The sequence below is a fragment of the Phalacrocorax aristotelis genome, chromosome 2 (genome assembly GCF_949628215.1).
Source record: "Phalacrocorax aristotelis chromosome 2, bGulAri2.1, whole genome shotgun sequence".
In the NCBI taxonomy this organism is placed as follows: Eukaryota; Metazoa; Chordata; class Aves; order Suliformes; family Phalacrocoracidae; genus Phalacrocorax; species Phalacrocorax aristotelis.
Genome location: NC_134277.1, coordinates 167,647,429 through 167,675,306, shown reverse-complemented (window position 1 = coordinate 167,675,306; position 27,878 = coordinate 167,647,429). Strand labels below are relative to the sequence as shown.

Below are 27,878 nucleotides of genomic sequence, written 5' to 3'. Positions count from 1 at the left end.
CAGGCATGCAGAGAAGGCTGCGCTTGCAGAGGCCACCTCGGCTGCTTGAGGAGGGTTTTATAGATGCTCAGGAAGCAAAAACATTCAGTCCTCTGGTACCAGCAAGTGGAGAAGGCAACAGGGAGCAGAGCTTATTTACTGCCGCTTTCAGAAATGCCAAAGTGGTGTTCCTGGAGCTACATGGGTTTTATACACATCCTCCAAGCTGTTCCTGTGTGGGAAGCCCTCAGCACTTGGGTTCATCAGCTGGAAGGGGACAAGTGGCACCCGAGCTGCCTGCTCCAGCAGCAATGGTCACATCCCTCCTCTGTCTGAGCTGCCCATGCCAATGCATCGACGTACCCGTCCTCCGACCTCAAAGCAGAACAGTTTGCCATGTTGTGTTTTTTTTAAGAGCTGGTGACCCAGAAGAAAGCTCATCCTACAAACCCCTCCTGAACCTGCACTGAGACCAGGTCCATGCGAGGGCTCATGGCCTGTGCAGCCACTGGCAGCTTTCTGTCCTGGGTGGAGTGCTCCTAAACCGAGGAGAACCACTTGCTCTTGGCACAGGGACGCAGCAGGCTCGTTCTCCCCTTCCCACCATGTGGCTGGTCTGCTGGTGTGATGTTGACGCAGCTGCAGGAGAAGAGCGCCTCGCCACCCAAGCCCTGAGATGGAAAAGAACATGCCCCACGTAGCCAGCACCCGCAGCATCCTCCTGACCTTCCACCAGGCATGGAGATGTCATCCAGCTAGGAAAATCCAACCTTTGGGTGCAGAAATGCTCTGAATTTCATGCATTACGCTTCTGCTGGAGGCAAGATGTTGCAAAGGAAGGTCTTTGGGATGTGTTCGATGCTGCAGCCCTGCTGTATGGCTTTGAGAAGCGACCCAACGTCCTTCCTCGGTTTCTCTTTACATCTGAGGCTTCTTTTGGAGGAGGGCTAAGAATCCCTGCAGGGACCTGGAAAATCCCCGTGCAGCAGATGCTGCAGAGACTTATGTCATTGATCCACCTGCGCTCCAAACCCGAGCACGGCAGGTCTCCCCAATGCCTTCAGAAAAAGGATATAAATTGAAAAAAATTGCAAAGAAAACCGTGGTTTTGTTCACATAAGGCACAGCAAAACAGCTCCCCAGACACTCAAAATGCATATTTTCTAGGTTTGAGGCATCTTTTAAATTTCAGAGCTGCTTTTTTTGGGCTCTTGCAGTCAGAAAATGGCCGCTGCCTGCACCAGGGAGAAGAGTTTGTGTTTTAAAACCACGCGTTTACCTGCAGCTGCCGTGCTCTGCCCCAGACACCCGACAGGACCGATTACCATCACGCCTCGACCCCAGACAGCTCTGTCGCGTCCCAAGGATTGGTTTGTAAGGGAATACCCCTCAGCTATTTCCGCTCAGCTACACTTAATCCAGGAAGATTTAAGTGTTGCATTTTATCTTCTCCAATATCATGTCCGGCTTCAGAATTGGGGGAGACCTGCAGGAAATAACTTGGGCACAATTTCACAGCAGATGGGACTTTGGTAAAGACCCTCTATTCTCAAAGAGTCCTGCGTGGTGGTCTAAGGAAAGCTCTTCTGATGGTCAGAGAAGGTCCACCTGCTTGTCCTTCAAGCCTCCACTTGTCACCCCTCCCTGGTGAGGCAGGGGCAGAGATGCTGCCTGCTGGTGGCACAGCCAAGTCCTCTGTGGGTGATGGCATGAGTTCCTCTGAGCAGGTCCTCTCTGCTCTCCCCCTTGAAGCCCTCTCCAAGGATTTCGAGCAACGGGAAGGCTCTGCACGGGCCAATAACCACAGACATTTTCAGACAGTGTAGAAAAACTCAGTGACCTGGCATAAAACCCAGCGGACGTGCCGGCTGCAGCCTGCTCAGAGATTTCACAGCTGTCATGTTATGCTTTGTAGAAAAGCTACCATTTTAAGACAAGCGAGGCAAAGTCTAGGCAAAGACAGCATAAGCAAGAAATTCTGGCTGGGAAGCGCTCTACCTTTGCTGACCACCAAGACAAACCTGCTATTGAGGGCTTGAAGATGAGCAGACGCCAGCTCACCGGGTTGAGACAACACAGCAGCGCTTCCCACCGCGATCTCCGGAGCCGGATCCGGCTGCTAATTATAGCTATGTGCAAAACCCATCTCACTACAGCAGTGCAAGGAAGTCCAGTGCGACCCAAGCACTTGGCAACAGCACCTTCCCTGTGGATGCAGGGGCTGATGGCATCCCTGACCTGCACATGTGTGATGGGACCAGCCCCAGCTTGGTCCACTGCTGCACCGAGGACAGGAGGAACGGACTCGGAACAGCCTCTGTCATCTTCTACCAAACCAGATGCTCTGGTTCCTAAATCCTCCCATCACTGCAGGGTGTGGGGCACCTCTGAGTGCTAACTCCAATGAGATCGGTTGCTCAAGAGTTGCCCACTTCCCCTGACCTTCCTTTTAAGACCAGACAAGTTCAGGAGGGGAATGCTTAGCCAGCAACCTTGTTGACTCTAAGACTTAATGGTATGAAACTTGGAGCAGGAGGTTCCACCAGACGACCTCCAGAACTCCTTTCTACCCCTGGATCTTCTTGGAAACAAAACCAAGCACTAGAAAAACATCTTTTTAAATTGTCCTACCAAGGAGACTTCAACCATGTTTCTGGTTGAAGGTGATCACTCAACCTGCCCCACATCACCCCATTTTCTAGATCCAACCCCTCCCCAGCCTCACAAATAATTCGTTTCCTCCTTTTGATGCAAATGAAGCATTTCCAGTCATCGTCTCCAACACACCACGTGATGCCCACATCCGTCCTCATCTCAGGGTTTGTTAGGGTTGAGGCTCAGAAACACCAACCGCCCCACGCAGAGGTGAGCCCAAATAATTCCCCCCCACCCTGACATTGGAGATATCGGCCCTGCCTCAGGGTCCCTTCTTGGCTGCCCATGGACAGCCAAGGCTCAGGTGCAGCCCTGGGTGCTGAGACATCAGTGGTCCCAGGAGGGATCTCCAATACCCTTGAGCTCTGCAGGTGCTTGAGCAGCACCCAGCAGGTCTGGCCTTGCCAAAATCAGCTCTTTAAGGTCATCCCATCCCTGGAAATATTCCAGGTCAGGTTGGACGGGGCTCTGAGCAACATGATCCAGTGGAAGATGTCCCTGCTTATGGCAGGGGGGTTGGACTAGGTGACCTCTAAAGGTCCCTTCCAACCCAAACCATTCTATGGTTCGATGGTCCCTAAAGGAAAGGGCTGCAGCAGTGCTCCTCATTGAGGAAGACCTAAATAAAGCAGTTTGACCCTCTCCTGGCTAGCATTTATACACCCACCACATCAAAGCCATCGCTGGGCGGGCAGCCAGCCATGCAGCATCAGAGATGTCACCGAAAGCAGGGCTGGAGGTGTCTTGAAAGATCACGTAAGTTCAAGATCTGGCTCATGATCAGTCAATTTCACCTCTGCTCACCCAGGGCACCCACGGTGGTACACACCAGAATGCCTGCAAGCCAAAGGTGAGGGTGAAATAAAAAATGCTTCGTCCACAGGGTCTCTGAGAGCCAGCAACTGTCTGACCTCCACTGAGTGGCTTCCTATTCATGCCTCAGGTATAAAGAGGCACGGCACTTACTGCCTCCTTCTGCAGAAGCTTTCATGTCTTCAGGTATTTTAAGCCCCCCAAGAAACGCCTGGTTTGTCTGTGCTGTAACACTCCGTGCCTGAAGCAGCTTTCCTAAGTTTTCTGACTCAGAGAGGTACAGAAACAAATATATTGTATAGCAATACATATTTTTTTGTTTGGCTTGTGCTGGAAGTTCCTTGTGGTCAAAACCCAATGCTAATAGGCAGAGATACCGTGAACGCCGAGAAGCTCCAGGCGCAAACGCCTGGACCGGCTCTGCCCTTCGCAGCTGCGATCACCACAACCGAAAATCAATTTTTAATTTGCACAGCTCACGTTCGGCTTATCTGTCCTGGGCCTGGGAGCATCAGCCACTTCTGGAGATGAAATCTCTGCACTCCTGGAAGCTTTCCCGCAGATCAGCGTAAGCAAGACCTCCTTCTTCATCTGCGCTTCGCTATAGACATCAGAGATGGATAAAACCCTCTCTGGTCGTCCAGCTACAGGCCAGCCCCAGGGCGTGGAGCAAACACCCCATCACAGCATCCCTGGCAGTTGCCTCCAGCATCTCCAGAGCCTGCATGCCAGCCTCTGTTTTACCCGCATTCCACACTGATTTAACCATTTAGCTGCCTGAGATACGCTGGCGCTACACTGATGTTTGTGCAGCTTCCCATCCACCCTGTCCCTGCTGGAAGTGTCACATCTACCAGGCTCAGCCACATCTGCCAGGCTCAACCACATCTCCCCTGCCAACCCACAGCATCTTCCCTTCCCTTGACTCAGCTGCAGCAAAGACCATCCTATTTCTGGTGGGAATCAGGTTGTTTTTGCAGCCAGACCTCCCTCATGGCAAGAGCTGCAAGGACGTGCACAGACGGCGCTGCAGCATCCTCACACCCACAAAGGGCTACCTCTGTGTTCGGAAATCACTCCCTCAATGGGTTCCAGTGACCCTGAGGTCTCAGCAAAGCTTTCCAAGCTTTCCAGCGTGCCCAGTCCAGTTGTTCAGAGGGGAAGGTCATGAGGGAACGTGATTTTTTCCAGCCAGGACACGAGGGGCAAGCGACTTTAGTGTGCTTCCACCGGTGCGGGATGTTTGGCTGAGCTGAAGGGACAGGACTGTTGTGTCACCTCTAGGGGTGCAGGTGGAAACAATCCACTGAGCACGAATATCTGCTCCCTCTAGTGGCACCTGTTTTTTAATTTTTATTTTATTTTTAAAGCTAGGATACCTCTTATCTGCCCTGTGGAACCCCTGGCAAGGCCAGGGCTACGAATCACTGGGGCTGAAAGGACATGCAGCCCTCCAGCAGCCAGGAGCAAATCGACCCCATGGCTGCCTTGCTCTCCTCCACCAGCAAAGCCAGCAGAAGATTTCCACGGGTTAAGCCTTTCTATTTGAGAGGCCAGGTGCAGTCCTCCCCCCTCCCACCCTAACCAGCAGCTTTGCAACCCATAATACACCTGCCTAGACTAAACACTGGAAAAAGGGAGCGAACGTGTGGGTGGAGGACAGGAAGGATTAGTGACCTGCAGTGTCCACACTAGCTGCTGCGGGGAATAGACCTTCCCCCAAGAAGCTGCTGATCCTGCACGTGTTCCTGCAGCAAAGCCCAGGGAGATTAAAACCCACCCACTCGATCCCTGTTAACCCTTCACGCTGCTTCGGCAACAAGCTCCTGCTTCACCAACCATCTCCTGGGCTAGATCCCCAGCAGCAGGGCCAGCAGGGCGAGGGAGGGGATTCTCCCCCTCTGCTCCACTCTGGGGAGACCCCCCCGGAGCCCTGCGTCCAGCTCTGGGGTCCCCAGCACAGCACAGACACGGGCCTGTTGGAGGGGTCCGGAGGAGGGACACGGAAATGGTGCGAGGGCTGGAACCCCTCTGGTGGGGAGAGAGGCTGGGAGAGTTGGGGTTGTTCAGCCTGGGGAAGAGAAGGCTGCGGGGAGACCTTATTGCTGCCTTTCAGTGCTTAAAATACTTATAAGAAAGATGGGGAGAGACTTTTTAGCAGGGCCTGCAGCAATAGGACAAGGGTTGATGGTTTTAAACTGAAAGAGGGTAGATTCAGACTAGATCTAAGGAAGAAATGTTTTATGCTGAGGGTGGTGAGACACTGTCCCAGGTTGCCCAGAGGGGTGGTCGATGCCCCATCCCTGGGAACACTCAAGGTCAGGTTGGACGGGGCTCTGAGCAACCTGATCTTGTTGAAGCTGTCCCTGCTCACTGCAGGGGGTTAGACTGGATGATCATTGAAGGTCCCTTCCAACCCAAACCACTGTATGATTTTATAATTTGTGATAAAGCTCTGGAGCGGGTGCAAGGGGCTGCTGTCACCCATGGGAGCACTGAGGACCATGCCTTTCACCAACCTCCAGGTTCCTCCTGGAGCTGCTGTGAGGTCTGGAGAAGACTTAGCGGTGGGGAGTTTAAAAAAAAAATAGAGAGAAAACAATGTTCTCACGGGCAACTGGGACCAGCTCAGCCCAAGGGCTGGGAGCACAGAGAACCGTGTTTGCCAGTCACGAGATGAGCTGTCGGCCGTCCCCACCAGGGAGAGGTGGCAAGTCCATCCCAGGCGCTCACTGTGTTAAAAATGGAGCTGCCAGAGTAAATACCTAAGAAAGAAACGGAGTCCCTGAGCCCAGCCTGCTGCAACACGGAGCGCTCCACCAAGGGGAGCATGTTATAAAACAGCAATGGCAATCCTAGAAACAAAATGCAATGATTCTCGTCTACACACCCCAAAATGGGCTCCAACAGTGGTGGCTCCCATTCCTTGTGCCCAGGACGAGTTCCCTTTCCCACCCAAACTCAGGCATGGGAGATGGGATCCCTCCAAATGCGAGCAAGTGCCGGGAACCCCTTCAGGCATGATACAGGCAGCACCTCATTTATTTCTCTTGATGCTCAGCATCATCTACGTGGCTTGCAAGAAGGACTCATGGCAGGACAGGGCACATGGAGGGAGGCGATAAACCACCTGCAGCTCAGCAGCATCGAGCTGGGTGGAAGGAAGAGGAATTGGGCAACTTGGAGGGTGGTGGGAAGGTGAACCCGGGTGAGATGGAGGTGTGGGGCAGCAAGGCAGAGTTAGATCTGGGCAAGAAAAGTGTTCGGCGTTTTGCCATACCTATGCAATGCCCAGTACAATGGGGTGGGAGAAATACCTTCTCCATCTCAGGTACAGTCAAACAAAGCAAGATGCGGGGTGGGAACCTTTAAATGTCATCCAGTCCAACCCCCCTGCAGTGAGCAGGGACGTCTTCACCCAGATCAGGTTGCTCAGAGCCCTGTCCATCCTGACCTGGAATGGTCCCAGGGACGGGGCATCCACCACCTCTCTGGGCAACCTGGGCCAGGGTTTCACCACCCTCAGTGTAAAACATTTCTTCCTTAGATCTAGTCTGAATCTCCACTTTTTAGTTTAAAACCATTACCCCTTGGCCTATCAAAGGCCAGGGCTTGGTATTTTGGGGATGGGCAAGCAAAGACTGGCTTAAATACGCAGCAGCATACCCTGAACAGAGCCTGGTAGACCTGGCCGCTGTGGGAAGCCGTGTCTGCCACCCAGCATCCTTGTAAACGAACATCAAAACTCTCCACCTCTCCAAACAGCACCTGCCTTGCGAGGAAAGATGCCATCCCCACACTCAGTGATTTTATCAAAAAAGCTCAGGGAGATTAAGCCTACCCTCATGGGCTAGACGTGCGGAGGCAAGGCTGCGTCTGAGGTCCCACATGAAAGCACTTGCTGAGCTGGGAGTTCCTGTTCCCATCCTGCGTGGCCATGAGATCACCCAGCCGCAGTTTCTGTACGCCAGCTGTACGGAAGCAGAACTAGTTGCGAGCAGAAATTGCGCTGCTGATTGCTCGCTGGTGACACTGTTCGGTTATTAACATTGTAAGAGGCATCGTTGAAGAGAATACAAATATATTAAGTAATGAACCGCCTGATTTGCAGCTTGCAAGCCATAAAACCGTGAAACAAAGCGTACAGAGCAGCAATGCGGACGTCTTGGTACGTTGTCCATATGCAGCTGGACCTTAGAAACTGAGCACTAACTCTCTGTTCAGTTTGAAGCTTCTCCTTTATAAGAGAAACCATCTCTGCCAGGAGCTCCGCAGACCAGTGGGACAACCCATGGTTGCAGCATAAATCATGCTGCCTTATTAGGGAGATTTTATCCAGGGAAATCATTTAAAACCACGCCACTCTCTAAAAAACATGTATTTCAGAGGACAAGAAATTATTTCTCTAATGTACTTTTCCAGAGGGACCATCTAAGTTGCCCCTAACAAGGAGAAACACGTTTCACAGGTGCATACACCTCCTTCTCCTACGATTCTTTTATGGAGGAGCAAACCCGCTCTCTAACGCTTGGTGCACAGACCCATGAGCAATCTAGGTAGAAGAACCGTCCATAAAATACCTCTACACCACAGAAACAAAGAGCTGCAGGACAAGGGCTCTGCTCTCTGCCCTTCCACAGCACTGGGAGACTATCAGGGGATCTGAGCTTGCAGTTTTATCGCACCAACTCAGTTGCACACGCCTGTGATGTGCCGGCAGAGCCAGCCGTGCTTTTACCTTTCCGTTTCTTCCTTCACTACGGCGTACTGGGTTGACTGACGGCTCGACCTCTGCTCCTGCACCTTCTCGCTGCCCTCCAGCTCCTGCTCCAGGGAGGAGCTGGTGCTGCCCTCCCTGCTGACATTGCTGCTCCTCCCAGGGCTGTTCTCCGTGGAAGCCCTCGGCGACTCTGTGTTCTGCTTCAGGGTCTGCAGCTTGGCCAGAGGGATGATATCGCAGTTCTGCGGCCGGTGCCACACTGTCCTCTGCGTGGTGGCATTGTAGTAGTAGAAGCGGGAGGTGTTGGGATCGAAGAGCTCCCACCACTGGTTTTCATTCGTGCGTTTGATCCGCACCCCGGCGGGAGGGTCCCACACGCACTCCCCCGTGATGAGGTTGGCGTACATGCGCTCCCGGGTTCGAGGCTCGATGATTTCCACCCATTCCAGCCTGAAGGAGAACAAAAAGAGAGAGAGAGACTTCAACTAGATGATCTTTAAAGATCCCTCCCAACCCAAACCATTCTATGATTCAATGCCTGCAGCAAGCATCCGGGGAGGCAGGATGGAGAAGAGGAGAGGCTTAGGTAAGGACAGCAACTCTTTCCCTCCCGCAGCGACGCCGAGTCCCGCAGCACTATTTAAGCTAAACAGTATTTGCGAAGGGCTGCAAACCAGTCCCCGCTTTTCAGCTCCCAGGGGAATTCAGCAAGCCTGCAAGCCAGCTAAAATACATGCCTGGGTTACAGCACCCCAGCATTCGCCCCGGCTCACGGCTTCCACCCCGTGAGCCCTCTGCATTTTACAGTCTGAACATTTTGGGGCACAGACCCGGTGGCCGCAGTGCGGTCGGTGTGCCGTTGACAGTAAAGGGCAAAGGGGAGGTGAGAGACCGGAGGGACAGAGCCCAGCTGGAGGCACCAACCTCGTCATGAAGTTAGTTCTTCTGCAAGACCACCCCGCAGCTCTGCGCTGCCGCCCAGACAACCAAGCCCGGCACCCTTTGTCCATGCAAGACTTGCAGACGATGGCTTCAACCCCCTTCAGCCCAGGTGGACCGGCGCTGCTCCCCAGCATGAACCCCGCTGAGCCGGCGCCGAGCTCCTGCACGCCTCTGCCAACACCCCTTCCTTCCGTCTCGATTTCAACACCAGGCAAAGGCGCCAGCTCTCCGGCACGCACGTCCCACCTCCGGCACCTTCCCCAAAACCACCCGCCCCAACACACCTCGACTCAGCGATAACCACAGGCTGCATCAAGACCGAAACCCAACGGTGGGAGGGATGGAGCCAGCGAGGACTGAACAGACCTGACCGTGTCCTGGGCTCCACTACGGAGGAATGGAATGGAATGGGATGGAATATTTTCAGTTGGAAGGGACCTAGAGTGATCCTCTAGCCCAACTGCCTGACCACTTCAGGGCTGACCAAAAGTTAAAGCATGTTATTAAGGGCATTGTCCAAATGCCTCTTAAGCACTGACAGGCTTGCGGCATCAACCACCTCTCTAGGAAGCCTGTTCCAGTGTTTGACCACCCTCTCAGTAAAGAAATGCCTCCTAAAGTCCGGTCTAAACCTCCTCTGGCAGCTTTGAGCCATTTCCACGTGTCCTCTCACTCGATCCCATGGAGAAGAGCTCAGCTACACGCTGCTCGGTCCCCACCCCGTGCACATTTCTTGAATTAGGAATCGGTCTCACATCGGTATGTGCATAAAGTATGGAGCTCATCATCAAAATATAGAGCAGAAAATGAGGTTTAACCTTCCTCCCGTCACCCCATCCCCTGCTGAGCTAAGGACCAGGCACCATCATCCCAACATGGTGACCCAGCGTGCTCAGAAACACGGCAAAGGCAGGTGTTGAAATCATAAAGCAGTAAACAGAGTACAGAAATGCAAATGAGGATTAAAAGAAGTCGTAATCCCAAAGAAGACAATTTAACTGATCTTTCAGATCACCCCAAACACTGCGGGTGTCACCTTTTGCTAAACCAGGGGATGCCTGAGGCTTAAAGGCAGTCGCATTGTATTAAAATTCTTCATTTTCGTGTGGGCTTGTGTAAAAAGCTACTAGTGATGCTCGTATTAAATAAAATTTCCTACTTGGAATTTGTCCTCGTCTGCATTTACAGGTCTGTTAGGAAAGGTATAGAAATAGATAAAGAAAAAAAAAACCCCAGCGTGCTAAGCGAAGCTTATCAAACGAGGTGGCATTTAAAACTGACGCATTCAGTGAGTCAGACAAGTGACGGATCGCATCTCGCCACCTTTTACTGGGAGCGAGTCCCCTGTGGGATTTTCAGAAATGCCCAATTTGCTCAAGCACTTGCAAGAAAAAGAGTCCTCGGAGGGGGGCACGTACCTGCCTCCGGGCAGGCGGAGACGCTGGAGGCCTGGCCTCAAGCCCTCTGGCTGGTCCAGCTCGTCTCCCAGCTCGATTTAAGACACTGGATTGAAATAAAGGAGCGGGCTTTTCAGGTGCCAGAGGTTCCCAGGTTTGCACAAACATATCTAAATGATGGAAACGTCTCCACCTTTTCTTGTCATGCAGAGGAAAAAGTTGCAGTTAAGCTTTTCCTTGTGGAACAAGAGACTAAAAGCACTCGAGAAGTGTAAATCCTCTACCACGCCTCGCCTCATTCTGCAAAACTCAGACCTAACGAGCAGCCTTAATGCCACATGACAGTAGAGCTGGGGGCCAAATCCAGCTTTGCAGAGTTAAATATTTCCTCCAGGATCCCTCTGAAGGCTTTAAGGTGGGTCTGAGCGTCGTGCACCCAGCATTTTCCAATGAAATGATTTTGGCCCTAAATCGACGTCAGCACTTGGTTCCCAGTTTTAACGCTTCTCTTTGACCACCTTGGTTTAAAATAATCTCCATGGGGTTAAGAGCAGCTGCTTCAGCAGGGCTTTGGATCCTCCTACCAAGAAGATATTGGGCTCTGCACCAGGGAGGAATAAAAATGTCCTTCATCCAAGGTGCCTCCAGGGTGAAACGGGAGCTCACGTGCTCCACAGTTACCACAGGGAAGCAAAAATCAAGTAGGCTAGGCTAGACTAGACTAGACTAGGATAGACTAGGATAGACTAGGCTAGGATAAGAGAGTGTAGAGGAAAGGAAAGGAAAGAAAAGGAAAAAGGAAAGGAAAGGAAAGAAAAGGAAAAAGGAAAGGAAAGAAAAGGAAAGGAAAGGAAAGGAAAGGAAAGGAAAGGAAAGGAAAGGAAAGGAAAGGAAAGGAAAGGAAAGGAAAGGAAAGGAAAGGAAAGGAAAGGAAAGGAAAGGAAAGGAAAGGAAAGGAAAGGAAAGGAAAAAGAAAAGAGAAAAGAAAAAAGAAAAAAGAAAAAAGGAGGAGAGGATAAAAATAGCCCCATGGGGCTTGAAAAAGATGAAGCTCTGGACCCAAAAGAACTGGATCATCACTTCTTACAGCCAGGCTATAAATCAGCCAGGGTAAAGGCCTGCAGCACCCCAAAAGAAAAAGTTAGTATGTTAAGGAAATGTAGGACCCTTTGTCCTAAAGCCCTTAATTTCCTCTTGGTTTTTGCTGTGAGTTATCAGCTTAATAACGTCGGGCAGTGTCTGGGCTACAGGCCCTCTCTCTCTCTGCATCATTATTCTCCCCGCTGTTGGAGAAGAAATTTAGCATTCACATTTCTCCTTTCTCCCCAGTCTTTTAATTTACTGGGGTAATTCATCAACTCCAGCAGCTCAATATGCCGCACCTTCGCGAAGCAGAGGATCAATAGCTGAGGGCCACCCTCCTCAGTCCTGTGCTGGGCAGCAGAAAGGGAGAGCAACAAAAATCTTCCATCAGATATGCGAATCCGAGACTCATCTGCCTGAAAGTCAAACAAAATCCACGCGCCTGGAGCGCCTGAAGCTGATGTACCTGTGTGATAGTGGATTTGGAGAAGAAAAGACACAGGACTAGGAGACAGGGCTCCGATAAAGGCATGTCTTATTCCAAACCCTATCTTAAGTTTTGCGAAGAAAACCTCTCATGTTGCGTTCCCGCCCCCCCAGAATTGCAAACCTCAGGGCTAAAATTCCTGAATATTTGCCCCAAATAAGGTCCACGCACAGTATTTCCCAGGTAGGAGGCCAGCAGTGGGGATAACAGGTAGGTGTGTAATGTGCTGCTGCCGTAGGTTCAGCATAACTAATCTGGGTATCAGATGCAGTCTTGGCCTGGAATTACCATCATTATTTACTGTATCAGCCAAAAACCTCCTTGATGGGTAGTAGAGAAGTCTGCTGCAAGCTCTGGTGGCCAAATAGACTCAGATCTATCTCACCATAGCACCGTGCAGTGCAGTAATCTAAATTTAAATAGCCCATTGAGTATGGTCCAAGACAGTCCAGACCTTATTGCTCTTGGGTTAAAGGGATTTATAACTGAAGCAGGAGAGTGGAAGGTGCCCAGGGAGCCTCGGACTCACGGTGGTGTCTAGAAAACCTCTGCCTCATCGTGAAGGAAAGGCTCCAAAAAGCCCCGAGATTCACCCCAAATCTATTTTTTCCCCTGCACTGCCCAGAAAAGAACCCCAGCTGATGCTCGGATTAGATTCCTGAAAATGCAAAGCCAGCTGAAATGAACCCTGGACTTAGTTTAACTTCGTAACCTTATTCAAAAGGCCACGAGAATCAACTGAACTTCAAGTCACAGATGCCTTATTTTGCTATTTAAGGAGAGGATCCTTACCCCGAGATTCCCTAGGAAGGAGATTTGGTTGTGCAGCAATGTATTCCCTCCTCCACCCCAGAGCAATATGGGATCGGAGACGTGGCGAGAAAGCCGGGAGAGAACAAATACCCTCCTCGCCTCGTTGCTGTAGAAACCCTGCGAGGACACCCTGCTGTTCAGGCCCTCCGACTCATCTTTTTTCAGTTGTTTCCACCACGCGCCCCATCGGTTTAAATGTCGTGGCACCAGTTGCTGCATATTTAATGCACGGCAACGCCATCTCCTTGGAAACCCTTGGGGTTTTTTTGGGCTGAACACAGGGAATGCTGAAGGGATGCTTGGGGGATGCTGTCGGTCACCTCCCCATGCAATGAGCGCAAGAGCATCCTCCTGATGGATGGTGGGCGTGCATGGGATGATGAACCTCCCACGCCTGTGAGGTTCAGGCTGCGATGATTAGCGATGGTTCAACAACCCCAAGGCGTGGTGGCCATCAGAGGGCTTACAGCGCTCATCTTGGCTATAAGTTGGGTTTTAACGAGGCAGAATTTGTATCATCAAGGTTAATGTGGCCTCAGAGCCATGGAAGCTCTTGGGCAACTTGGGTGTTGCTTGCTGAGTGACTCACTGCTTTATACAGAATCACAGAATCATTAAGGTTGGAAAAGTCCTCTAGGATCATCAAGTCCAACCATCAACCCAACACCCCCAGGCCTCCTAAACCATGCCCTGAAGTCTACACTTCATGCCACGTCTACACTTTTTTTGAACCCCCCCAGGGATGGTGAATCCCCCACCTCTCTGGGCAGCCTCTTACAATGCCTGACCACTCTTGCACGGAAGACATTTTCCCTCATATCCAACCTAAACCTCCGCTGACGGAGCTCGAGGCTGTTTCCTCTTGTCCTGTCACTGGTGACTTGGGAGAAGAGACGAACCCCCCCCTCACTACAACCTCCTTTCAGGTAGTTGTAGAGAGTGATTACACCCGTGCCTCATCCAGACATCACTCCAGAAAGCCATTGCTGTATCCCTCCTAACGCCAGAGCAATTAAAGCCATGAGCCAATCCGATCAGATGAAGCTTAAATTTCTAACTATTGGAATTTATTGGTAACTGCAGTTAAAAGGGAAAAAATAGCCGAGCAGGCATCTTTTGGTATCAGAGAGTAACAGGGTCAGAAGCCTGCATTGATTCACTGGGCATCTTGGTCAGAAGGAAATGGCTCCAAGCAAGGACCTCTTGTGTAACTAGAGGGGGAAGAAGCTAGAGTTTTGGGATCTTTTTAAACTCTTAAATCCTCCAAGATGGAGCAAACTATGGCCAGGAGGATCAAGCAGCATCAGCTTCACCCAGTCCTGAGGCTCCAGCTTAACACAACAACTCACTGCTCCTTGGCGAGGTTTTGGAGACCTGGCTCAAGCCTAGCCTAAGAAAAGAGAGAGCAAGGCACTTGGAAGCAGCTCTACAGCACTTGGGGTGCTCTGCTCCCCAAGTCTCTCAGCCCTGGGTGATCGCTCCGGCATGGTGGTGTTCCCGATCCAAAGGTGTCAGAGAACCAAAATCCCCCCAGTAGTGCACAATCCCACAAAGATGATGATTCCCACCTTATTTCAACCCTTAACATTAAAATAAAAATAAGAATTAAATTAATCATCAAATTGCAGAAGGGTTTGGGTTGGAAGGGACCTTTCAAGGTCATCCAGTCCAACGCCTGTGCCACAGGCAGGGACACCTTCAAACAGATCAGGTGTCTCCGAGCCCTGTCCAGCCTGACCTTGGACACTTCCAGGGATGATCTATAGTCTGCAATCCACAATATAATCTATACTATGTTGCTTTGATTCTTAATGCCCTGGCTCTGAGCAGGAAAATTTGGTTTATTATGCACTTGTTATTTTGCAGGAGTATTTTACTCAAAAAAAATTGTTTAAGCCACCAGGAAAACGGAGTTCCTTGGTGCCAAGCCTTAGAAAGCCCAGGCCGATGAAGGCAGGCACAGTGCAGCCACAGAATTGCTGAGCGTCAGCAATAACACAGTATTAACTGTAGGTAGATAATAGTTAGCAGAATATCAAAGTGTTTGGGCGCTGGGGCTTGTTTCTGCACTAGTAATTTCACTGCCAATGAACATTTTTACAAAAATACATCATTAACCTGAAAGGTATAATACTTCTTCGCTAACTGGCCTGACAGATGCAGGCAGATTGAAAAAAAAATCAGGGCAGGCTACCAGAGGAGCAGAGCTTCTTACTACGGCAGCTGGAGCTGGCAGAAAAGCTCTGAGTGGGATGGAGTTACCAAAACAAAAAATACCCAGCTTTTCCCACCAAGCAGGAGTTACCTGCTTGGGGTGCAGGTGGCGAGCCGGGGAGCTGTTAAATGGGAACACAGTGTGCCACGAGGGTTGGCCGACATGCAGATCCCCAGCAAGGCATCAAGAGACGAGGCAAACAGCTTCTGCTTTGCCACTGTTTGCTTCCCTGGAAAGCTAAACCACGAAATCACTGTGCTGCCCACGCACGCCGGTCCTCGCCCTCCCTCCTCTTGCCTAGGGAGTCACGCTGATAGATGAAGCCCAAAATTGGCAAGCTCCCCCCCAAAATTCCAAGCCAACCATGTTGTAGCTTGACTCCAGTTGTCCTGCATCCACCACACCACAGTAATGGTCTCTGGGCAAATATATTTTGGGATGATCACAAAACAATTTCCGTTCTCCTCCCTCGCAGGGAACTCGGCTGAACCACATCGCCACGACTTCTGCGCGGGGGTAGAAGAGCAGTTGCTATAGTTCAATGGGCACAGAATCATCAAATTTGGGTTGGAAGGGACCTTGCAAGGTCATCCAGTCCAAGGCTACTGCAGTGAGCAGGGACAGCTTCAACTCGACCAGGTTGCTCAGAGCCCCGTCCGACCTGACCTGGAATGTCTCCAGGGATGGGGCATCCACCACCTCTCGGGGCAACCTGGGCCAGTTTCTCTCCCGCCTCAGTGTAAAAAAAAGTCTTATTTTTTAATCACTCCTGGAAATCACAAGCCCATCAGCCAGCGGAAAAGCCTCGGAGCCAGCATCTCCGCTCCCTTTCCCTGCCGATCCCTATGAAATGAAAGTTTTGTTTCCCTTTTTCCAAGCCATAAGGTTCAAGTTCCCACTCTCCCGCTGTAGGAACGGACCCCTCCGCTACCCGCAAAGCCAACGCTTATTAACTTCTCCCGACAGCCTCATCATGCCCCCCACGCCATGATATTCCTGCCGTCGACTGGCGCTGCGATAGTTACATCACGTCTGATCTTCGCCACCTCAGCCCGCTAACCTTCCCTTGACATTGCAAACAAAGTCAGATCCCTTCCCCATCAAAGCAGCACGGCGTTAACACACGCAGCCGACGGCTCTTGCCTGCCGGAGCAGGATTTTGCCTTTTTGTTTTATTTCATTTGAAAGGGATGGGAAAAGACTCAGGCCAACAGACTACTGATTCGCTTTGATAGAAAAGTTTATTATTTCCTAAGGTGGCTTTAGAGTTCAATCTCTGCCTTGTCAGCACTTTCCTCCTCACTGAAATTACTGCAGATACATGTCAGGACGGAGCAGAGGTCTGTCTTTGTTTTCTCTCACTGTCCTGAAATAGCTATTGCCTAGCAGGGGACGCAGCGCTGCTGGCAGTCACGTGCTGGATTTCTTTCCAGATCCTTACAAGCTGCAAGGTTCGGGGTATTTATGTAGTTACGGATCAAGGCCAGGAGCTGCTGGAGTATCAGGTGGGATCCTGAGCTCTGATTTTGCCTGACATTCCTCCGTCTCCCCACATTGATGGATGAAAGGCTGGACATGAGCCGGCAACATGTGCTCACAGCCCAGAAAGCCAACCATCTCCTGGGCTGGATCCCCAGCAGTGGGGCCAGCAGGGCGAGGGAGGGGATTCTCCCCCTCTGCTTCGCTCTGGTGACACCCCCCCAGAGCCCTGCGTCCAGCTCTGGGGTCCCCAGCACAGCACAGACACGGACCTGTTGGAGGGGTCCGGAGGAGGGACACGGAAATGGTGCGAGGGCTGGAACCCCTCTGGTGGGGAGAGAGGCTGGGAGAGTTGGGGTTGCTCAGCTGGAGAAGAGAAGGCTGCGGGGAGACCTTCTTGTGGCTTTTCAGTGCTTAAAGGGGGCTGGTAAGAAAGATGGGGACAGACTTTTTAGCAGGGCCTGCAGCGATAGGCCAAGGGTTAATGGTTTTAAACTGAAAGATGGGAGATTCAGACTAAATCTAAGGAAGAAATGTTTTACGCTGAGGGTGGTGAGACAGTGGCCCAGGTTGCCCCGAGAGGTGGTCGATGCCCCATCCCTGGCAACATTCCAGGTCAGGTTGGACAGGGCTCTGAGCAACCTGATCTAGTTGAAGCTGTCCCTGCTCATGGCAGGGGGGTTGGATGGGATGACCTTGAAAGGTCCCTTCCAACCCAAACCATCCTGTGATTCGATGATTCTATGGGTAGACTAAAACGCAGCAGCTGTATCCAGAGATCCCCACCAGTTCAAAAGGCAGCAGCACAACCTACGTATGAAGTCTGAAGAGATGCAGGAGCTGTAGGTAAGCGCAGCTAGAGATGGCTGTTCTCACCTGACCTGCTTGATGCATCAAACAAGATCAAAAGCTGTGTGCTTTCTCAGTCATGGAATCAAAACACTGCTTCTGAAGGATTGATTTTTGTTCTAAAAACATCATTTATACAGAAACTGTTTCCTAAACTTACAGCTTTGGCACCTCAGAGACGGCTCTCAAAAAAATCAAAGTGACTTTTTCAGACCAGTTCTCTGAACATAATCAGTAAATCTCAAAATTTCAAACTTTGTGCATGCAGCCACGTCCTCAAGCGCTTACGGACTGCTCACAGCTCCTCCGGATTCAAACCATATTCTTTTCTAGGAAAATCCATTTCTAATTTACATGGGTAGGTAGGACAGAAAGGAACGATGGGGAAAAAAAAGCATAAAAACAAAGTGCCGGATGATGAGCTTTAGGGGAAAACACTAAGGAAGCCTTTCTACGTGTGTCAAAGCCTATTCCACTCAACGCAATCCTCAGACATTTTGTATTTATTAGATTGGAAGCTGGATTGGTTTTAAGTTTTTGAGGTGGATACGAGCTACACTGCCCCGAAGTTAACCGAGTATTTCATTACTGTGCTCTCCGACAAGCTGGGGCTCTGCAGGGCATCATGCCCTTCAGAGTTGTCATCTTCAGTCTGCCAGACACCGGGACCCAACTACCCCAAAATTGTTTCTTGCCTTTGGGAGATGGCTGTTTTTTACACCAAGAAGTGCTGAGCCTCACCGAGAAGCGTCCCCCTCCACGCGCACACCCCCTTCGCCTTCAGAATAAGCTTCAAGCAATTAGCGCTACGACAGAAGCTCGTTAATGAGACGCAGCAAGTCCTGATCCTGCCTACAGGTTTTTGGGACTGTTTGTATGAAGGAGAGGCGTTCCTCGAGCAGTGGGATGCCGTGGATAAGACCGCTTTGTGTGCCAACCTCCACAAACCCCAGGTCTCCTACGTCTCCGTCAGTCTGCACCCCCCCTGCTGAAAAATTACTGCCCTAGAAGATATTTTTGGGTCCAAAGCCAGAATGATCAATGTCTTGGAAAGACGTGAAAGAGAAGATGAAACTTTTGCCTCCAGGCTCTTAAGTCTAACTCGGTACCTCCGGCTTTTGTTTCTGGTAATAAAGTGTACAAAAAAGACATTCCAGGAAGAAATGGAGCTGCAGTTCTCCGCCCTGGCCATGCTGGAGGAGGAGAGCATGCTGCAAGAAAGGGACAGAGTATAGAAATGTATAAATAACTTCCCCGAGTTGCACAACAACCACCTACTCTGCTCAGAAATGAAAAGAAAAAAAAAAAGGAAAAAAAATCCCATACTCCGTCTCTGGCAGCGCGGTTCAACTTGCAGCAGAAAAAGGACTGGGAAAATGAGTGTAAATAAGTGATCCCCAGCAAGGCCGGACTTGTTCTCCTTCGTGCCCTCCAGCCAGCGAGGGCAGCTCCAGGGACCGAAGGAATCGAGGCAGAGCTGAGGAGCCCAAGTGCCTCGCTTGGGAAAGGGTGAGATGGCACCGAGCAAGGAAGCCTGGGAAAAACGATTTTCAGGTTAACAGCTCTGAGTCGCTACATTTCACAGAATCATAGAATTATCAAACGGTTTGGGTTCGGAGGGACCTTTAGACGTCATCTAGTCCATCCCCCTGCCATGGGCAGGGACATCTTCCACTAGATCGGGTTGCTCAGAGCCCTGTCCAACCTGCCCTTGAGTGTTCCCAGGGATGGGGCATCTCCCACCTCTCTGGGAAACCTGGGCCAGGGTTTCACCACCCACAGCATGAAATATCTCTTCCTTAGATCTAATCTAAATCTCCCATCTTTTAGTTTAAAAGTTTAAACCTTTAAACAAGCGGGATCTTTTTCTTTTCAACACCAGCCTGCCACACCATACGTCGAAAGAGCTTCGAGGGTCCTTTCTCCTGCTGCGTGGGGGGATGCTTAAAGGCATCTCAGACGGCTTTTGCTCAGTGCTGCATCGTCCCAGCCGCCCCCTTTGCCGTTCAAAGCCCGATGACAGCGCTGCACGGAAAACCGTCGTGCATTTGAGTTGTTTGGAGGGAATTCGGCAGCTTGAAAGACGAGCGGCAGGACGCTGCGGATCGCTCGCCCTTCTGCCGGCCGCCAGCGAGCCAGGCTTGAGAGGTGCCGTTTTGGACCCCCCTGCTCACACGGCGGCTCTGGAAGAGGTACGGACACACGTAGGGGCAAGACGGCACGGCAGAACCGACGGCGTCTGCTCTGAAATTCCCCAACGTCATCTGGTGCCTTTTATTTGCTGGAGATATGAACATGAGATTTGCGACTCTGGAGTAATTTGCAATCTAAATTACAGGCACTAAGTAATTCCTGGCCCCGGTTAAACTGGGGCAACACGTATTTAGATACGCCATCGCTGCAGGCGGTTCACTTGAAATGCTTTCTGAGAAAGCTCCTGGGCCGCTTGCTCCCAGCTAGCCAGGCTCTTCTTTGGCACTTCTGGAAGCCAAACCATGGAGGAGTATTTTTGCATAGGGTTAAGCCTCCCAGCTCTCTCTGCCACCTTGACACCAGGAACTACAGCTTTTGCCAGCTCCTTTCTTTTCTGAAGAAATAGATATCTGGATAACCTGGAACGCCGCTTTTAAATATTACAATCGCTACGGGAACTGCAGAGACCTCGCCTAAGACTTTGCTTCTTTGCAAAGGTCTGCTCCAGCAACAAAGGGCGAGTACAAAGGAAATTAGTCTCCCCTAATCATGGACGAGCTGTGAGAAAAACCTTGTAAAACGCAGAAGGAACAAACCTAAGCGCTGCCATTTGTTCAAGATTTGCTTCACGCGCGGAGGCTGCCTTGCCCACGCAGGGCAGAGGAACGTGCGTCTCCCTCTGATCAAGGGAGAGCATTGTTTCAACGTGCCGCCTCCTCCCCACCATGAGCTGACTCCGCCAGGGACTCAGGAGACCCATGAGGGACGTCTGATGTTCTCCAGCGCTGGACCGAGCACCATCTCAGGGCTCCCAAACCAGAAAGCGCACCCTTGCTGCAATTCCCCACCAGGAATCGAAATCCCTGAGATTGGGGATGAGAATCACCACCGGAGATCTCAGGATTAACAGCGAGGAAGAGGCCCTGGGAGGGCAGAGGCTGCCTCGCAAGTATTTCTGCTCGCAGGCACTCCCACCGAGGTTTCCCAGCTCTTTTTGCCCCCAAGGGTAGATAAAGCAGCGTATAACAACATTAGGTTGTAACCCACTGCCTGATCTAACCCCACCGCTCGCTCATACAAGACCTGTTGGATGAAGCCAAGCATCCTCCTGAACTTCAGCCTCTCTCAGCTGCCTCACTGGATACACAAAATACGTGTCCCGGTAGGAAGACGAGAGTAGGTAGTTTCCATTTCTATCTTTTTCTCTGTTCCCATAGAAACTATAAAATGGAGACAGTAAAAGAAAATTAAAGCTTCGATAAAGGAATCTACTAGGAAATGGCATGTGAGCGGGTGTGGGGAATGGCTAATGGGTAAACAGGGAGAGAAAAAAGCAACCAGAAATAAGGCCATAGAAGACTAAATTCAAATATGAGGGGTGCCCCCACATTAAAGTCTTTCTTATTTGAGGATAAAACTGAATGAATAAACTACATCAAACCCAGAGGTCAGAACCAAAAGCTTGATGATGTCACGGATGAAATGAACCCTAATGAGATGGCATCCGGCCAGGAGTTTAGGGTGTCTGTGTTAAGACGGTGCTGAGGGTCAGCGGGGATCCCAGGGGAATCCAGAAGCGCTTTCCTGTGCCACCCTCCCTAACCCAGGTGACAGGATTTACTGGGAAGGAATAAACAGGACAGAGACCACATCATCGGGCAAGTCCACCAAGAAGCGCTCACATCTTGCATGTTTGTGCCATTGCATTAAAAAAAAATATTTTAGAAATTATATATATATATTCTAGACCTAGGAAAGGGTAGGCAGGACAGTCTGGAATGTAGAAGTCCCAAAGGAGCGTAAAACACAGCCAAAGACTATTTTAGATCGGCAGAGACATTGCTGAAAATCCAGTTTCACATTATACCTAAAAAGTAATGCAAAGAAGAGGACTAGGAAATGATTATTCTTTTTTTTTTATTATTCTTCAGGATGCCTTTTATTGGTTGCTCTGGAGTTATCAGGCAGTAGGTTTAAAAGACAAGTAAAGGAAATTACTTTTCATAGCACATAATTAAGCTGTGGAATGTATTCAGCAATGCAGCCAAAACCCATAAATAGGTTCAAAGGAGAATTAGATGAGTTCAAGGAGGACAAGCCCATTGGTAGCTATTAAATAGGATATTCCAAGGTTAGGAAATCCCCAGAAGCAGCAAGACACTGGGGGGGAAGGATCGACCTGCTCTGCCCTGGACATTTTTTCCTCTTCCTGGGAAAATCTTTGCTTCAAAGAGTGGAGTTGAAGCCGTGCAAAACTTTTCTACCCCTCCCATTGCCCAGTGTCCCATTTTGCATCGATGACTTTGGCATCGTTACATCCCTTCTGGCCTAGAGGACACAGGGATAAGACACCAGCTCGCACACAAAAAACCCCACGGCTTCAAAGGACGGCTTCAGAAAGAGGATAGGATGGATCCGATTTCTTTTCCTCTTATCAGAGCAAGTTTGACCGCCTTCTGGCGAGTACCGATGCTCCCAATCCAAACTTCACAGCGTGAGCGTTAGCTATGCATTATCTCCTTTAAACTCCAAAAAAAAAAAAAAGCCTAGAAAGCTGCCAGAAAGCAGATAACACAAACAGGCAGAGATGAATCAAGTATCTGCATGAAAGTAGCAAATTCGCTGGGCTGACCTCAAGATTCTCAAAGTAGCTCCAGCATTTTTAGCCGGAGGCTTATGTGATCCTATATCTCTCCATACACCCAACTAATAAGTTCTTTAGCTTGTTGGCTTGTTTCAGCCAAGCTGGAGAGGTCAAGGTCTTGAGGATATCAGCCTCTAAGAAGTTTTGTTTCAAAGGAAAGAGAATGGCTGAGGACAGAAGGATGCAAATTGTCTCTTTGCTGAGGACAGGAGAGCTCAGCCTGCGCGGTGTGGGAGAGGCAGCGGCAGCAGGCTGAGCTGGCCGAGTCATTTGCTGCCGTTGCCCGTACAAAAAGGGTCGCAGGGAGAGCTCGAGGGTGCCGAGGGATGAGCTAGGGAGGAAAAAGAGCAGGCACAGTTCCCAGAGAAGGGCCTGGGACACGCAGGATACCCATCCGTGCGCCCAGGTATGCAGCCAGCATCCTCTCCGGGATGCTAAGATTGCATCCCAAAAGCAACCGTGCATTGATTTATAAGAGACTTTTCATTTACTGAAGGCAGTGCCATTCATCACAGACCTCTGCTGAACACCCAGAAAATCCATCAGCCCAGAAGAACTTCATTATCAAGCGTCTGTGCCTTTTTTTTAAAATCTCTAAGGCCGCCTGGGTTTCCAGCCAAACTGGATCCAAACCAGTGGATCCAAACCGCGTCTTTCCAGCCAAACCAACTAACAAGACGTCTTGAGCTGACTTCTCTTACGCCCCGGCGCTAGGGTTTGCGGGGAAGTCTGGGGACAAGCAGAGTTGGTTTTCCAGGGTGGTTCTTGCCCAGCCTCCAAGGTGTGACCGAGGTAGGTGCTGGGTAAAGCTGCAGCTCCTCAAACCAACGTTGCAGATGGTTTCCACCTTGAAGATGGATCATTTTGGATGGTGGCTTCGTCTGTGCTGGCACTGTAAGGACATGCCATATGTGTCTCCCCAAATCAGGTCTAGACATTAGCACAACTTTAGTGGCAGTGTTGTATTCACAAACCCAAATTTTCAGTGCTGAAGTTTTGAAAAATCAGACTGAAGATTACCCAAGCGCTGGGACTTGCCAACACTGAGTCTAATGCTTCTTAAAAAAAAAAAACCCCAACTTATTTTGCTTTTCCAATCCAAATCTTCAGAGGAAAGATGATTAATGTGTTATTAATAGTAATAATCTCTTTGCAATATTGGAAGTGTGAAATATTAAATGGAATGCTTTGAACTTTAAGCCATTTGCCAAAAGTCTAGGAACAAGCAACAACCTGTAGCAATTCAAGAAAAATCAGGAGTGATCAGAACTGAAGGCAGACACTTGCCCCCCCCCGCCCCCCAAAATTTCTGCAAAAAGCGTTTCTGCAAATCTCAGGAGCCCCCATTCCAATTCTGAGATCGTGAAAACATGCACATCGAGGGCTGTATATCAAACACCACGAAGACAAGCTCCCAGCCAGCAAAGTCTATAAAAATATTGGCAAGCACGTTTTTTTTTTTTCTCCCTCCCCCCCCCCCCCCCCCCCAAAAAAAATCCCCCGTGGCTGCACGCCCAGCTGTGCTGCTGCCCTGGCAGAGACACTCCTGCAGGCAGAGCCGATGCAGAGGCGGGACCTTCCTGCAGCTCAGCTCAGCCAGGTCTTTTTTTTCTTGCCCATTTTTGCATGGTTTACTCCACTACGACGCTGTCTATGCGCTACCAAAGCGCATGCGCTGAAGTTGGGATGCCCCTTGTTTGTAACGGTTTCACCCCAGGGCACAGGGATCCTGCCTGGTGTATTTACTTCGTCCTGAAAGATCTGCTATCCTAAAAGTAAAAGTTGTTTTTGTTTTTTTAAATGGGGGAAAAAAACCCAAACCTGCTTTGGGACAAACAGAAAGGGACAAGACACACAGTGTGGATGGAGGACTGATAAGGAAGAGATGTTTTACACTGGGGGGGGTGTGTGAAACATTGGCCCAGGCTGCCCAGAGAGGCGGTCGAAATCCCATCCCTGGAAATATTCCAGCCCACATTGGACGGGGCTCTGAGCGACCTGATCGAGTTGAAGATGTCCCTGCTCATGGCACAGGGGTTGGACGGGATGACCTTGAAAGGTCCATTCCAACCCAAACCATTTGATGATTCTATGACTGACACCCTTGAGCACAGAGGCAGGAGGCAGCTCTGGGGGCAGGAGGATCAGCATCCCTAAGGATGGGGGATTGATCATATTTAAGGGAAAATAAAAAAGGCGAGTCAGGGGCAGCGGCAGAGCTCTCGCCTGACAGCTGGGCAGGCAGCGGCAGGGCAGCGAGGGAGAGGAGCAGGCAGGCATTCCAGCACGGACGGTGGCAGCTGCTGAATCCCGACCCTCCTCACCATGTGTGCAAGGCACCCTTTCCTTGAATTACTATTTTTTTTTTAACTCGTTGATTAAGAAAAACTTCATTTCAATGCAGCTGTAATTTTAATTTGATCCAATCCTGAAGGACAAAGAATTGAGTTACTACTTCAAAACTAAACAAGGTACCACCTGGAATGGAAAAAAGGCCAAGCGCGGATGGGGATGGCAAGCCAAAGTGACAGTCTTACGCTGGTGACAATGGGACAGACCTTAAATGAGCAGGAAATTCATGGCTGTGAGCTCCTGTAAGGTGTCACACGACGATATCAATGTCACTGCAAGAGTGGGGTCCAAAAAGTCATCAGGGTCTGAAGGCAGCAGGAAAAGGACAAAAATTCCACCAAACCAGTAAAACTTCACACCTTTTCTTTGCTAATTCAGGCAGTATCAGAGCACGAGAGGTTAATACCATTTTACAGATTTAATGTGGCAAAATTAAAGCAGTTTCCAGCATAGGATTGCAAGCCTGTAAATACACACCCTTAAATATTTTAACTGGCAGCTGTGGTACACCAGGTTGGCACCCGGTGCCAAGTCTGTCCTTTCACGAGAGTTCCCATGACAAACATCACCAGGAGGAAAAGGAGACTGTTCGGTAATGCCAGAGTACAAGGAATAATCCACAATAAACTAATTTTATCTCTAGCATTGCATGGGTGTCTGGAAAAGATTGTTTTCATGGATTTGCTAGACCTAACCGCAAGTTGTAGAAAGCAAGTCTGAAAGCACACCCTGTGCTTTTGAACTCTGAAATATTTAAGAAACGGGAGGTCTGTGAAAGACTGACTTAGGGGAACTACGAGCACCAGATCTGACATACAGAGAAAAATATGCATCCTCCCCATGGGCTTGCCAGAGCAAGATTAAACATTGGCACAGCTCAGCTGGGGTCAAGCGCCTGCCTTGCAAATACCGAGCACGGTCTTAGGGGTGTTTGTGCTTAGGGCACAGCAGAAAGACCTTGTCCTAACTCATGCATGAGCCTGGACAGTCGCAGAGCAGGGCTGGAAGCAGCAGCTGCTCGCGAGCAGGTGATTCGTCCCATTTTGAGGCCAAAAAGCGGCCACCTGTCATGGCCCTGACATCATTTGATTTCCCATCGCGGCTGGGCTCAGGACAACAGGAGGAACCGAGGAGGAGGAGGGACGGTGACTTGAGATGACTCACGCCAAGCGGGGCTGCAGAAAGCCTGGGGATGAAAACAAGCAATCCTTGTTCCCAGGACGTCAACTCAATTTAACCGTTGCAGTTGCCGCATCCTGTAAATGCAGAGTTCGACCCTAAAAATCCCTGCGATGATGGGACCAATTAGAGCCTGTTAGACGAGATGACCTTTCTGAACAACACAGAGAGATTACCAGCAAGAGCCTGCTCCCACCTAAATATCAGATAACCTCTCAGTCCTACTCTGATAGGAAGAAAACATTAGGAAGCAGCACTCCCCCTCTTCCCGACAGCGATGAGGTGATATTTATAGGACTAGGAGATAATGCTGTAAAACATGAAGTGCTCGTTGCTTCAAAGCACCAAGACGGTAGCCCTAGACAGTAAATCTTATTTAGTGAAAGAAAAGCCCCTCCCCAGCGGAACGGCAGGGAGAAGCTTGCTGCACGCGAGTTGACCACGCGCAAAACCCCTCCATCCTTTGCAGATATGCAGGAGCAAACTTACAACCACGTACTGGATCCGTGCGACAGTCGGAGTTTCTGCTCCTCACCACTCATCTGCCCAAGCCCCTTCACTAGTCACTCCCCCCAGCCCTCCCCCACTCCCATGCGCTGTATTTTGCTACCAGAACAAGTGGTAGAAAGCAAAAAGCCTCGACCGTTCCTCCAAACACAAGCACAGACAAAAAGCAGAGGAAAAACAGGGGGGGAAATGCCTGCTACCCGCACTGAAACCTGGCCATATGTTCCGCTATTATAAATCACTCCGATAGCATGCCTCGTGCCCGGGCGCAGAATCCAATCGCTCGGCACAGTTGGTGTGAAATCTGTCATTCAGGCTGCCAGGATGATTTAAAAGTGAGTTAGAAAAGGAGTTGCCCCCCTCTTCCCCCAAACCTTCACCCCATGTAGGAGAAATATGGGCCCGCACCTTCCTGGCGGAGCTGCGAGCATCCAGCCGTCATTCCTTACATTACCCCTTCCCCTGCCCTCCTCCAGGACCATTCCTGCTCCCAAGGGGATGCAAATGCCTTGCATTTCAAGAATTAAGTTAATTCTCCTGGGGGTTGCACGCACTTTGTGACCACTCGAAGGAGATACCCTGCGAGATCAGCTTATCTTCCGTGCCATCATTACGCCAGCTAGAATTAATGCAGGAGCAGAAGGGCACCCCAAAACCAAGAGCATCCATGCTATGCAAGGCAGAAAAGCCCAGACAATAACAAAGCCACCTCAGATTCAGACTAGATCTAAGGAAGACATTTTTTGTGCTGAGGGGGGTGAAACCTTGGCCCAGGTTGCCCCGACAGGTGGGAGATGCCCCATCCCTGGGAACACTCAAGGCCAGGTTGGATGGGGCTCTGAGCAACCTGGTCTAGTGGAAGATGTCCCTGCTCACTGCAGGGGGTTTGGACTGGATGACCTTGAAAGGTTCCTTCCAACCCAAACCATCCTGTGATTCAATGATTCTATGATGATTTTATGTTTAGGGGACATGCTAGTGTTGGGTTGATGGTTGGACTTGATGATCCTAGAGGTCTTCTCCAACCTTAATGATTCTATGGTTCTGCGCTGCTGGTAAATCAGGAATTTGAGCATCCAGAGTTTGTATCCAGAGCATCGTGCTTTGAGAGCCACCAATGGATCTATCCTCCATGAACGCATGTTGCACGTTGAGCCAGTTCTCCCCAGGGGTGCTGCAGAAACCACCCCTCTAAATATCAGCTGTGGAGCCCAAAGAGTTCATACAGGCACTAATGACAGCTTCTTTTGGAGTTTTAAAGGCTGTTCAAATACGCCTAGTCCAGGACTAGAGCATTTTATAATCTAAGAGCAAGATGCTATGGATGCACACGGGAGGGAGGACAAAGGTATCAATGAAACCAAGTGTCCCTACTCAATCTGGGAATCCCATTTGATATTTCTGATACGATGAGAGCCTTCAAGAAAAGCAGTCCAACTTAGAACATGATTAACCTGTTTGGACAAAAAATGGTACTAAAGAGTCCTGGATTCCTACCTCCAGCATGTGCACCTTGTCATGCCATATCGCAAGGCCCCTGCATGAGGAAATAACTGAGTATGGCGCTGGGA

The 27,878-nt window shown here is 50.2% G+C and overlaps 1 protein-coding gene across 3 annotated transcripts in view; it reads right to left on the bottom strand.

The window, feature by feature from the left end:
* Positions 1 to 27,878, bottom strand: part of ARHGAP39 (Rho GTPase activating protein 39) — a 155,755-nt gene that overhangs the window by 62,837 nt on the left and 65,040 nt on the right. For all 3 annotated transcript variants that reach the window (XM_075085992.1, XM_075085990.1, XM_075085993.1), the window contains exon 2: positions 8,186 to 8,617. In XM_075085992.1, the coding sequence (XP_074942093.1) occupies positions 8,186 to 8,617 (432 nt within the window). The remainder of the gene's footprint in view (positions 1 to 8,185; positions 8,618 to 27,878) is intronic.